The sequence below is a fragment of the Miscanthus floridulus genome, chromosome 9 (assembly GCF_019320115.1).
Source record: "Miscanthus floridulus cultivar M001 chromosome 9, ASM1932011v1, whole genome shotgun sequence".
Lineage (NCBI taxonomy): Eukaryota > Viridiplantae > Streptophyta > Magnoliopsida > Poales > Poaceae > Miscanthus > Miscanthus floridulus.
Genome location: NC_089588.1, coordinates 6,413,261 through 6,426,118, shown reverse-complemented (window position 1 = coordinate 6,426,118; position 12,858 = coordinate 6,413,261). Strand labels below are relative to the sequence as shown.

The 12,858-nt window shown below is 44.8% G+C and overlaps 1 protein-coding gene across 1 annotated transcript; it reads left to right on the top strand.

Annotated features, from left to right (window-relative positions):
• The first annotated feature begins 11,193 nt into the window (after positions 1-11,193).
• On the top strand, positions 11,194-11,969 carry LOC136481251 (salt stress-induced protein-like). The gene is made up of 2 exons (XM_066478606.1): positions 11,194-11,430; positions 11,543-11,969. Exons 1-2 carry the CDS (start codon positions 11,257-11,259, stop codon positions 11,861-11,863), a joined length of 495 nt encoding a protein of 164 aa, XP_066334703.1. The 5' UTR covers positions 11,194-11,256; the 3' UTR covers positions 11,864-11,969.
• Positions 11,970-12,858: the final 889 nt, after the last annotated feature.

Below are 12,858 nucleotides of genomic sequence, written 5' to 3'. Positions count from 1 at the left end.
TCTCGGCATTTTCCTGAGCCATTCAATTGACTTTAGGAAGCCCGATGGTCTCTCTTGGGCGGAGATCCCATAGTTGGGCCTTTCCAAGTCCCGCCTGGGAAGGTGGAGGGCCGCCTGCGTGTGGTGGTGCTTTGTTTCTCGTGCCCGGTCGTGCGGTAGTGGTGGGCCATACCCAGGCCATGTCCCATCTGACCAGGTGCCGTTCTGTCGGGTAGGGTGAGTCCCATTGGTCAGGGCACGTCCCGTCGTTTCCCGTCCGCATTGAATGGGGAAGGGAGAGGGTTTCTCGCCCTAATCCTTTCGCCTTTCCTCAACTGCTCTGCCTCTTCTTTAAATAGGGGAAGGGAGAAGGAAAGGAGAACTCACAGACCCGTTCATGATTCCAGAGTGCGATGTCAAGTTGGAGGTCCCCCAACATGGATGAGATGGTGCTAGCCGCCTTCGCAGAGAAGGGGCTGGTTCCGCCGAAGGAGGTGGCGCACTAGAGGGTGTCGTACGTCGCCGGCTTCATCACTGTCTACGAGGCTTTTGTCGGGATGGAGCCGCACGTGGACTCCTTCCGGCGAGTCTTCTCCGGGCGAGCCTTGTCGGAGAGGAAGATGCTCGGGGCTGCGCCGGTGGGAGGTTTCACCCTTGCAGCTGCTCAGGTTGGCCAGTTCATAAAGTAAATGAGATATCTTCCAGCCACGGTAGCCATACCTCGGTGGGCAGCGTTCCTTTCCAGGAGCTACCTCGACTGCATGAGAAGGTTAGGAGCTCCATGTTCTTCTGCTGAGCATCTATGGGTGCGACGCCCTTGAGGTACCCGTTGCGCTCGCCGAAGTCGAGGGAGCGGAACCGGGCGAGGGCCTTGCGGCGGCGGTTATGTCCGGCGGCAAGTGCCGTGGCCTCTCCTTTGGCATCAGTTACGAGACAATCCAACCACCACTGATGGCGAGGTGAACTAAAGACAATGCTGGTCTTCGATGGCATGCTTTTAATCAGGCCGGCCTAGATGGAGGAACTATAAGTTTTAAAACATACCATCAATATGTTGTTGTTCATACGCATACATCCTAACTATCTTATTAATTGTTTCTAGCTTATGACGTGCACTACTGGTCAGACCACCCTGCAGCAGACCACCAAGCCAAAAAATATAAAAGCAGAAACATCAATGTTAGAACAAGCGTCAATACGCGAGGAGGGTCTAAGCAACGAACAAGTATGTATGACATCTATTTATGTGCACAACCTCATTTGTGTGCCTAATTCATTCTTTCCTATTTATGTAGAAGAAATTTCTTGAAGAATGGGCGAACGATAGCCAAACGGATATTGCACTAGCAATGGAAAAAAATTATGGATATAGACCACAAATATGATAGAAAAATATTATCACAAAACAAGAAGTTAGCTAAGATTAGAAAGAAGAAAAGGCTGGACAACAGACTGGAAGCTAGGGTGAGCAAGATAGAAGACGATACTGTAGAAATGAAAATGAATATCAAGGTAACCAGCGTGAGTACTCATTTTCGGTTCCCATCCGTGCTTCATTGTCTAACACAATTTCTCAAAAAAAACAGAAAACACAATAGGTACAACAACAAATCCTACAACTACTGCAAAGTATTGTTGACCCATCTACGCCAACATCTGCACAAGGTCAGCCGTCTATGGCTACATCTTCGCAAGTTCGGTTATCTTTGCCTACATCTGTATAAGTTCGGGTATGCAAATGTGGCTTCAGTTACTTTGTCTAATGTTGGATTTGATATTTTAGAATTCAACAAAAAATACCAACTACAGGAATCACCACAGATACTCACAGATACTAGTTAAGAAGTCAGCACCAGGTGGCCCACTGCATTTCTCCCATGCACTGGCGAGAATCAATGCTGAAGCACACACTGAAACAAAAGTTAAGATGAAAAAGAACACGCAGCAGCAGAACAGCCCCTCTACACAGCACTAAGGTGACGCCTCTACACACATCACACCAAGGAAGCCAATTGTCGACAATGATTACAAAGTGAGTCCAATAGACACAGAAGCCGGATGCTTCGTAGTAATGAGTTACGACCATGTTAAGGTTGTACAAATAGGTGACCAGGTTCTTACAGCCAAACAGCTATGCCCTAATTTCACAGATGGCTTTATAGTAGATGAGGTAAACTGATTTTAGATCATTTTTGTCCACAATAACATGCAAACACCTACTATGTACTAATAAGTCCACCCTTTGCAGGTCATAAATGCCTATGTTGATTTTCAGCAACGTGGAGACTGAAGAGGCATCATTCATAACAACTTTCCAAGCCAGGAAGTTGGCTACAGATAATCTGGGTGACCAACACCTGACATTTAAGAAGTTAATTGCCGACAAATGTGTTCGAAGGCATTTAGTATGTAATACTGATTTTGTTTGGACACTTTTACTTGACATTTGCATTCAGGATCATATCTGTATTTATTTTTCAAAGTTTTGTCAATTAGGACGGTTTACTGTATTTGTGGTAATCTCTATTGCAATTATTGTTTTCAGATTTTTGTGCCTATGCATATAAACAAAAACCACTAGGCTCTCCTAGTGCTAAATTTTATAAAGAAAGAGGTCTAGCTACTTAACTCCTTAGCCTCAACCCGAGATGAAAACCAAGAGAAGTCATTGGTAAGTACAACGTAACACGTACCACCTATTCAATTACAATTCCAGTTCGATCAAATTTAACATCTATCTCACCATCCACTAGGTGGAAAGCATACAAGAATGCATGGATTCTTTGGGCAACGATGGCTTGGTTAACTTGCGCGTCTGGAAACGAATTCCTTATCATAACATACCGCAACAAACAGACGGATACTCCTTTTCCCTTTTCTACATTAATGTTCTACGTCAATTACTAATTCTTATGTTCGTTGTAGTCATTCATGCGGGGCGTTCATAATATTTTATATGTTGGCATGGGATGGAGAAAAAATGGCCAATCATTTCACAAACGTGAGTCTTACAATCCTTGTTAATTCCAAATATCTATAGACTCATTCAATAATTGTTATATGACAGTGCACTATTTTCACTTGTATAGACACAAATGCAAGGATTTAAACGGAGAATATGCACGAGGTTGCTCCTTTCTGATCACAACATGAGACGACAACAATCATATCAAAATCCTATCACGGTCTGAACTTTTAATTCATATTAAAAATGATCCAGATGCATCAACTTATACCAGACTGTACAAAATATGCTGGGTCTAACATTTTTCTTGATGATTCTTAGGAGGAAGAGTACTATGCAAATAATCCGGATGAACAACGCCAGCACGAACAGGCTAAAAATTCAAGCGATGTTCAAATAATAGAGACTAAAACTCCAAACCCTGAGGCCAGCACGAAAGAAGGGAAATGAACAAAAGGAGGGAAATGAACAAAAGGAGGGAAAGGAACGAAAGGAACAGGATCTAAAAAAGGAACAGGAGCTCAAAATAGGAAAAGAGGACGACCGCCAACGAAATTAGTTGTCAATACTCCTCCTACTGTCGCAGATGAATTTAGTAGCGAATCTATCGCTAAACGAGTTCAAAGGGCCAAGCATCCCGGAAAACAGCAGACTAGCCCTTTTAGGCCTTTTTAGAACTAATGTGCTGTCTATTTAGTAAGCTATATTTGATCTTTAGTTTGTCCAGATGGCTAGAACGATGTGTGTTCAGACCTAAATGATGTGCTGAACTAAATTCATGTGTGTTCAGGCGTAAATACTTAGTCAAACATTTTCTTCAGCAATTCATGTGTGAAACTACTAGCGAGTAAAGAGTTCAAACTTACATTGTGTTTAGTTGTCTGATAATTTTTTTTCTCCAGCAGTTGTCTGATAAAATAGCATGCTAGTTTGGATACCCTGAAGCTTCCCAAATCTGATGGACCTATGGACATGAAACAATTTGGATGTCACCTCTAACAGATCAAGCAGATAGCATTTTCTATGAATTTTACTGATATTATTAAGGAAACAATCACTGAGACATTAACCAAACATGCACAATTAAAGAAGAAACTAATCATCTCCTGTTTCTTTCTGAAGAAAAAAAACTAAACACGAAATGTGTCCCTCGTACAAACATCCATATGATACATGTCTAACTGGAAGTATGGAATGTGTCCCTCATACAAGCATGCAATACTACTAACAGGGAAATAACAGCAGCTAGGCTTCATAGTAAAACTAGTCTTCTAAATGAAGTACTAAATCAGCAAATGCCATATAGTCTTCTACATCATCACTTTTTGCTTCAACTCCCGAGACAAGTGCTCCAGTTGACCCAAATTGACGAACTTGTTATTTCTCTAGGTACTCTAAATATATGATCATCAGTTCAGCGACCAAGCACCATGTAAGTAACCATATCACTTCCCTTTGCTCACAAAGAAGTAAACAAATCTATCTATCACACAATTCACATCTACTAATCTGTTCTCCTGCAGTTGTATGGTTCGTCTGATGATCTGAATCTTTTGCTCATTTGCTGCCCACCGTATATCAATCAGTAGAGTTCCTATATTAATGACTAAAGTTAAAGAAGAGACTGAAATATTAATTTCTAGTTGAAGGCAAGCAGCCACCTGCAGACATCTGATATGCAAGTTCCTTTGAATTCAGCATTGCTTGCAGCAACCTGTACATATAGTTGAGAAATATTCTGCTTATTGGCATAGGTAAGCTATGACATGTTTACTATACTGGTTTTGATTAAATTTGGAGATGCTTCACTGCAATGAAGTTCCATTAAGCTTCCTACCGGCTAGACTGATCTCTGAACATTTTAGCACTGTTGTGTACTCATGATACATGAACATCACAACTCAAAATTTATAATCCTATGGACTATACAACAGCATAATGGTTGGAACTGCAGCTAGCACTGGGTAGCAAAATAAATTTCTCGTCACAAATTCTAAATTTTCGGAGCAAGCTGGCGTCATGCTCCCAGGAATCAAGAGTCACATTTCTGTGTTCACCCTACCTAAATTAGATGCAGATTCATCAGAAATCAAGGACCACACACATGACAAATGCACTCCATCCAGTGGTTCAAAGGAAATATTTTTATCACACAAAAATATGAAAATCCTTATGATTACAGCAGCATGGAAGGTATTTCCAGTTGAAGGCCAGCACCCACCTGCAGTCATCTGATACACAAGCCAACTAGAGTTTGCCTAAACCATAAAAAGGGAAGACAGTGTACCTCAATTGGATTTAGAGGAAGGAGTACATAGCCATTATCAGTTTCAAACTTTAATCCTTCTTGTAGCTTTGATAGCATAACTGGATAGTTTTCTGATGTAGTTATTAGAATATGAATAGCCTAGAATTTGTGTAGTCTAACCTAGGATAGAAAGGGTCAGTTTTCAGTCAAAAGGACAATCCAAAGGAACTTTGCTTGATTTAAAATGCAATAAACAAAAAAGCACAGCACCAGATATAACATAGAATTTGGTACTATCATACAGCGACCTTAATAAATGTTACTAAGTACAAAACTGGTGATTTCATTATGTTCTCTCTCTGAACACAGCTTTACCACACCTTTGGAAATTGGAAAGTTACTGATAACCTAATTTGTGTTAACTGGTACCTATATCACGTGGACAAGTAATCTAGTGTATTGCAACTTGAAAATTCTATTAGTAATTCGGTCAGTTGTTGCTCTTTTCTCCCATCTTTTGTACTGCTCATGTCATCCTGTCCAACATGAGGCTAAAACCTGAAAAAACTAAAACAGGCAGGAACTGGTCGGAGGCAGAGCATGCTCACATGGTGACAGCGGCAGCTGGACCCTGTAGATGTTGTGTTGATGGAGTCAGCACGAGGAGGTCGCCGGCAGGGTGATCTCGACGGCGTACGGCTCGATCCCCAGCTTGCTGCCGTCGAAGACGGCGGGGGTGATCTGGACGGCTTGCAGCTCGATCCCCAGCTTGCTGCCATCGAACATTGTGTCCACCGCGTACCCGCCCTCGTAGCACACCATGGACCGCCCGCACCCTCCCGTAGCGGGGACGGCCGCCGCCTTGGCGAACGGGAGCGCGGACGCCGCCAGGCCTGGATCTCGCCCCCTCCACCGTCTTCGTGGCGGCCTATTTGAGCGACCTCGGACCGCCGTGTCCGCGGACGCGCGCACCATGCCGCCTGACCCTCCCGGCAGCTGGGACGGCCGCCGCCGCCGTGAACAGGAGCACGGACGCCGCCGAACCCGGATCTCGCCTCCTCCACCGCCTTCACCGGATCTACGCGGTGGCGCTGTTCGCCGGGGACCGGTGAGAAGCTATCGCGTGCTCTGGCCGCCCTCGCCCTCGCCCCGGTAGCCGGCGCCGCCGCTACCCTGCCTCGCCCTCTCCCTGCCAGCTGGTGCCACCGCAGCACGGACGCTCGGAGCGAAAGAACAGACGGTCGAAATTTAAGAAATACATGTGACAAACTATACTAATTCAATCATCTCTATACTACTTAAACATTATTTTTGTATTATAAATTTACCATTGTACCCTTAATTGTATAAAAGAAATTCAAAAATAGAATTATCGCACCATTTTTTAAGGTGTTGATCCCACTAATTTTAGTATGCACTTGGTGGTCCCACCATTTAGTACGCACTTGGTGTCTCCCGGTGCCTCTCCAATTGGTTCCTCTACCTTTTTAGCCGTCGGATCGCTCCTCGTGAGCCGTCCATTTTTCGATAACCATTGTAAAAATTCTCATATATATTTGCTTGATTTGTCCAACCATGTAATGCATGAAGCAGGCAACAATGAACCCTACTGCCTAACCTGTTGAATCCATTTGTCGCCGTTCGGAGTTTCCTAGTCGCCAAGCGTTGAAGACCACGGCGGATTGCTGAATCCAAAGTGAAATATTCTTAATTATTTTAATTACTCGGGCTATCCCTTGTTTCCATGTGGATGTCTCGATGAATGCATGTCGCTGTACCGGCGGCAGGCGGCAGCTGATTGACAGAGACGCGACGACAATGACAATCAAATGAACGACCTAGGTAATTAATCGATACCATCAATGATCAATGCATAATAATTAAGATAAGAGGACGCCGCCCTAGCTAGCCAACCATATACACATATATACCTTCCGTCCTGCCGTCGTCGTCGTCCAGGTCGACCGATCCCCGGCCGGCTGTTTCAGGCAGGGCAGGGAGAGAAATGGCGAAGCTCTCCGGGGCGGCCGTGTTGCTCCTCGTCGTCGTCCCTCTGAGCATGTACACATGCGCCTTGTTCGTGGGCATCCAGCTCGGGCGGGCGCTAGAGAGGGGGCCGGACAACAGCGGCGGCGTCGAATTCACCTGGCGAGGAGGACTCGACTACGTCACCAAGGTGATCGATCGATCGATCGTATCGTCGACGATAGCACAATAGCTCCAGCTACAGCTACCTGCTTGTTCATGCATCATCTCCATCCATCAGTTACATATACGTTGTGTTCGATCTCTTCTAGGGTAGAGATCATCTTTCTATCCATCCCCTGCTTCCATGCGTCGTCGTCGTCATAAAAAGAGGTGACTTGTTTGTCAATTGCCATGTACTTGTGTTTCAGGAGCTTTGGGACCTCGATGTTTTGGGACGGCGACGAGGAGGCAGGAGGGTTAGTGGTGGAGTCAGAGAACTAGTACCCGTCGTTGTGGCGTCATGGAGCACTGATGTTGAGAGGTCGTCGTCCTCCCTTCGTGAAGAAGCACTGGAACCCTACGTCGCCCTGCCTGAGCTCCCTTCGGCTAATGATGTGCTAAAGACAAAGAGCAGTGCAAATGCTACCTCAAGTACCCAGAGACACTACAATAATATCTTTCTTTTTCTATTATTATTATTATTTTTACTTCAGACTGTTTATATAGGAGTCGATGGAGATCAATTATTGTTAGCCACTACTGCAGAAATATATTTTTTCAATATTATTTTTTCACAGCCGATTTTACTAAAACCGTTTGTGATAATATATCACTAAACTAAAACTGGTGGTGAAAACAATCTTTATTGCCTGTTCAAGAGAGAGGAGCCGATGCTAACAACGCCCCCCCTCCCCCCCCCCCCCCCCCCCCCCCTAGCACACCGAGCTTTCACCTGCACCGCCCTCGCACCACGTACATAGGTTGTGCTTTCTCAAGGTGTCTGATAGGAGGACCCTTGCGCCCACATGTCAGCCCTGCGAACGGGTGCACATGGAGGGAGCACACCAATCCAAGCCCCCACCGGCCCTATGTTTCTCCCATCTTTCTATTATCTCCCTCCCTTTTTGTCTCTCCCCTCCCTCTTGGGCTCTCCGTGGAGATGTCCTCCCCAGTGATTCTCTCTCTCCAACTCCCTAGTCTAACCCCAGGCGTGTCGTGGCCCGTGGCGGCAAATTCTAGGGCATGGGGCATACGGCCCTTGGAGTTCTCCTCCGCGTGACTCTCTCTCCCTCCACATTCTCAGCGCGGCTAGTGCCCCCCTCCCTGGCACAGTTGTGGGGTGCACAGCACCATAGCAGCCGCCTAATGCAGGCACAGCTCAACGATGGTGGCTCGGGGCAGCACAAACTCAATGGCAGTGGGTGCGGGCACGGGCACGAGCTCAATGGCAAGCTAGGGGCGAGCTCAGCCACGGAGGCATGGGCAGTGGCAGACTTTGGACCATTTTACAGGGGGCAAATCAAATATGATCAACATTAATAGGTGCCATATTAACATTTTCTTGTCAACTGAATGGTAGAATTAAATATGTACTTAAGAATTTGTTTGTATAGGGGGGGGGGGGGGGGCTCTTTGGCCCTAAGGAAGCTCCACCCCTAGGCATGGGCGTGGAATTGGCCGGTGGTTCCGGTCGCAGATTCTAGCATACTCTTTTTATAATTTTTCTTCAATTCTCACCGTCGGATGCAAACCGACAATGATAACCTCCATTTCAACCACCACTTTCTCCACTACCCTGCAAAACCGGTAGTGTTGGCGTTTATGTAGTTGTGAGTACACCCTCCTTTTCAAATTGTAAGTCGCTTTTGTTATTCCAAATTTATAGCTTTTACTTCATACACATGTAGATAGCAAAATCTATTTATTCAAAAACAAAAACAAGATGACTTACAGTTTGAAATGGAGAAGGTATTAGGCAAGCTAGGGTTTCGTATACCAGATATATAATTAGGGTGGCATGCAGTTAAGCGCATATATCACTAGTACATAGATGGGTTATAGTCCCGTGACTAAAGGGTCTGTGTGAGGCTAAAAAAATAATGTGTGATTTGTGGGACTCGAACTCAATTCAAAACCTCATCCATTGCCTCGCTTATAACTAACCACCCCACCTACACAACACATGTGATTTTGGATGGGATGCTTTCCTTTTGAACTAACCTCTAAAGGACCTTTAGTCTAGGTTGGTAACACCCAACCGGGAATAAAGGGTCTACATTGATCTGGGTTGGTGTTACCAACCAGGACTAATGCCTTAAGACTCTTTAGTCCGGGTTGGTTACACGAATCGGGACTTATTACCAAACGGAACTAAAGGTCCTTTGACGGACTTGAAACTTGGACTCGGGACTAATGTGCTGAAACGAATGTCTGTTTTCTACTAGTGTATATAAATAAAGTAGTACTAGTGTGTCATGCAGTCACTACTGGAAACCAGCACTTTGCCGAGTGCCGGAAGCTTTGCCGAGTGTATTTTAGACGGCTTTGCCGAGTGTTTTTTTTCGGCACTCGGCAAAGATGGCTTTGCCAAGTGTTTTTTTCGGCACTCGGCAAAGATATATTTTGTCGAGTGCCATTTTTTCGGCACTCGGCAAAATGCGTCTTTGCCGAGTGCCTTTTTCCTGGCACTCGGCAAAGATGTATTTTGCCGAGTACCATTTTTTGGCACTCGGCAAAATGCGTCTTTGCCGAGTGCCTTTTTTTTGGCACTCGGCAAAGAAGCATTTTGCCGTGTGTATTTTTTTTTGTCCTCGGCAAATTATTTTTTCAAAGCAATTTTTGAGGCCCTAATGAATTCAAATGAAAAACTTTTCAACTACAAAGTTGTATAACTTCTCAAGATCTACAAAGTTTATTTTGGATCATTTCTTCATTTGACAAAGCGACAATAACGTTGTTCATAAAATCTACATCTCTCTCATCTCTCATATTAGTTTCATGAAAGTAGAAGAGAGATATAAGATTTGTGAATAATGTTACTACCACTATGTTGGATGAACAAATGACCAAAATAAACTTTGTAGAATCTTGAGAAGTTATGAAATTTTGTAGTTGGCAACATTTTGATTTGAAATCATCTTGTCATGCAAAAACGACGTTTGAATTTAAAAATTTTAAAATTTGAATTTTTCAAACGACCTCGGATGGAAAAACTTCCTAAATGAAAATTGTAGATCTCCAAAAGTTATGAAACTATGTAGCTGACAACTTTTTGATTTGAAATCATCTTATCATGCAAAACTATGTTTGAATCTCTCAAATTTGAAATTTGAATTTTTCAAACGATCTTGGATGGAAAAACTTCCTAAATGAAAATTATAGATCTCGAAAAGTTATGAAACTTTGTAGTTGACCACTTTTTAATTTGAATTCGTTTATGGCCTCAAACAAGCAATTTACTCTCGGTTTAGTATAATATATGAGGATAGATAACGGAATCTAGACACAAGTGATAGTGTAGTGCAGTGGTAGAGCAGCACACACAGACACACGAGGAAGAGGTCGTGAGTTTGAATCCCGCCGGCCGCGTTAGCCGAGAATTTTGCGCAAAAAATGCAACGACTTCGATGGGCGCTGGCCGATGGCGGCCTCTCCCGGAAAAAAAATTTGCTATTATTTTTGGGTTTTTTCGCATTTTCATTTTGCCGAGTGTAAATCTTTGCCGAGTGCCGAGGCACTCGGCAAAGTGCCGGTTTCCGGTAGTGAGTTCAGAATAATGAAGTAAATACAAAGGCAAAAACAACATTTCCCCACCTTTTCTTTCCTTAGATTTGAGAAAAAAGATATTGTTTCGGTGTCGTATAACAAAAGATCATGGTTTCACGATCATATCTAGCAAATTTTGATGTTTGAGACGCGGACTAGCTAATTCTATCTTTGTTAAGTGTTCCATATCAAAATTTTGGCCTATATATAAAGTAGTACTAGCAGTCTGAATATATGTGAATAATAATGGATGGCGTGGTGTATTGCATTGCAGCCGAGGGGCGTGATCAGCGTGGGCCCGTGGGGTGGATCCGGCGGGCAGCCGTTCTACATGCGCGGCGCCAGCGCTCCTCGCCTTCGTAGCATCATCCTCTACCATTCCGGCGCCGTCCACTCCCTCTCCTGCGAGTACACCCTTGCCGGCGACTATGGGGGGCCGCCGCCCCGAGTGGCTGGTCCGTGGGGCCTCCCGGATTCCTACGGCTCCAGAGGAGTTCGTACCCAGGTAACGACTAACGCGACCGCCCAGATCCATCTCCTTTTCTTCCGATCCTTGCATGCATTTCGCTTGGTTTGCAAAAGTTATGTGAATATATATACAAATAATTCCTGTGCAGATCGACCTGCGTTCAGGGGAGCACATCACGGCAGTGGAGGGGACGACGGGGCACTTCGCGAACGTCCCCGGCGTGGTGACCACCTCGCTGACGTTCCGCACCAGCGCCGGCAGGACGTACGGGCCCTACGGCAGCGTGGCCGCAGGGTCGCACTACTTCTCCGTGCCGGCAGCGGACGGCGCCTGCATCGTCGGCTTCTGGGGTCGCTCCGGCTGGCTTGTCGACGCCATTGGGGTTTACATGAAGTCGTCGTCGTCATCATCATCATCAGACACGGCGGCATACAAGAAGTATGCATCCAGACGTCAGGGACGAAATTAGTACTGTGAGGATGATGGAAACATAAATAAATAAAAACAAATCGGCCGGGCGTAGTATGTTGTAATAGACAAATTAAATCTGATAGGTCTTTTTTATATATTTGTGGATAGAGTGAGTATATATGTAACTGATCACTGGCGTTTGCTGAAATGCAATACCTTGCGTGGAGCCTATTGCAGGCCTCTGGTTGGCTGTTTTATTGGCATAGGACCCACATACATGCACACTTTTTGTCAGACAAAGGACCACTTGAATGCGTGTACCCTCATTTTCTTTGGCTCGGCTGTGAATCGGAGCTCGACTCGTTCAGCTCTATGGACATGCGCGTCTCTCTCTCTTGTCCCTGTAACTGTAGTAGTACCATGTGTCTTTAAATATTCTAGCAGGCTCTACCATTCTACTATTCCCGTATCTAAGAAGCCACACTTTATCCTCCTGCTCGTGTTTTTCTCTTATTTCGAACTCCTAGCCATGAGCCAGACACCAGCTCTTCCTGCTTCCAGCGATTGATCTGAGACTTCTCGTTCTAGTGGTCGTGGCCACCGCTTTAGGGATCCTTTGCTTCGACGTGCTTGTGGTGATCTGGTTGTCGCTTTACATGCCGGCACACCTCGCAACCAAGGACGCCGTTTCATTAAGTGTTCTAAGCATGTAATAGATCTTCACTTCATGCATTCAGTATCTTTTTCCTATTTTTTGGTTTTTGATGATGCTTTTTTCAGGACAATGGTTGTGCTCTTTAGATCTGGGACGACCTCCTTGAGGATTATGTCAACATTCGGTTGTCTCAAGCTTATATGGTTCATCAGAACATAGTTTTTGTCTTAGATCTGAGATTGAAGCCAAGGCTGTCCTTTTGGTTGAAGCAATGGAAGAGCTTGAAGCTGCCAGAAGCAGTAGTCGCCGTAGGCTTTTTTCCTTTTCTGTTCTTTGTTTCGTTGTTTGCTGGATCCTAGCCAAATCATTCAACTGAAATGTACTCCGTTGTTTGTAAC

Bases quoted from the DNA above. Each gene is read 5' to 3' on its own strand.
- LOC136481251 (XM_066478606.1), top strand. From the start codon at position 11,257: ATGCGCGGCGCCAGCGCTCCTCGCCTTCGTAGCATCATCCTCTACCAT. The intron at 11,431-11,542 runs GTAACGACTAAC...ATTCCTGTGCAG, and splicing joins CCAGAGGAGTTCGTACCCAG to ATCGACCTGCGTTCAGGGGA.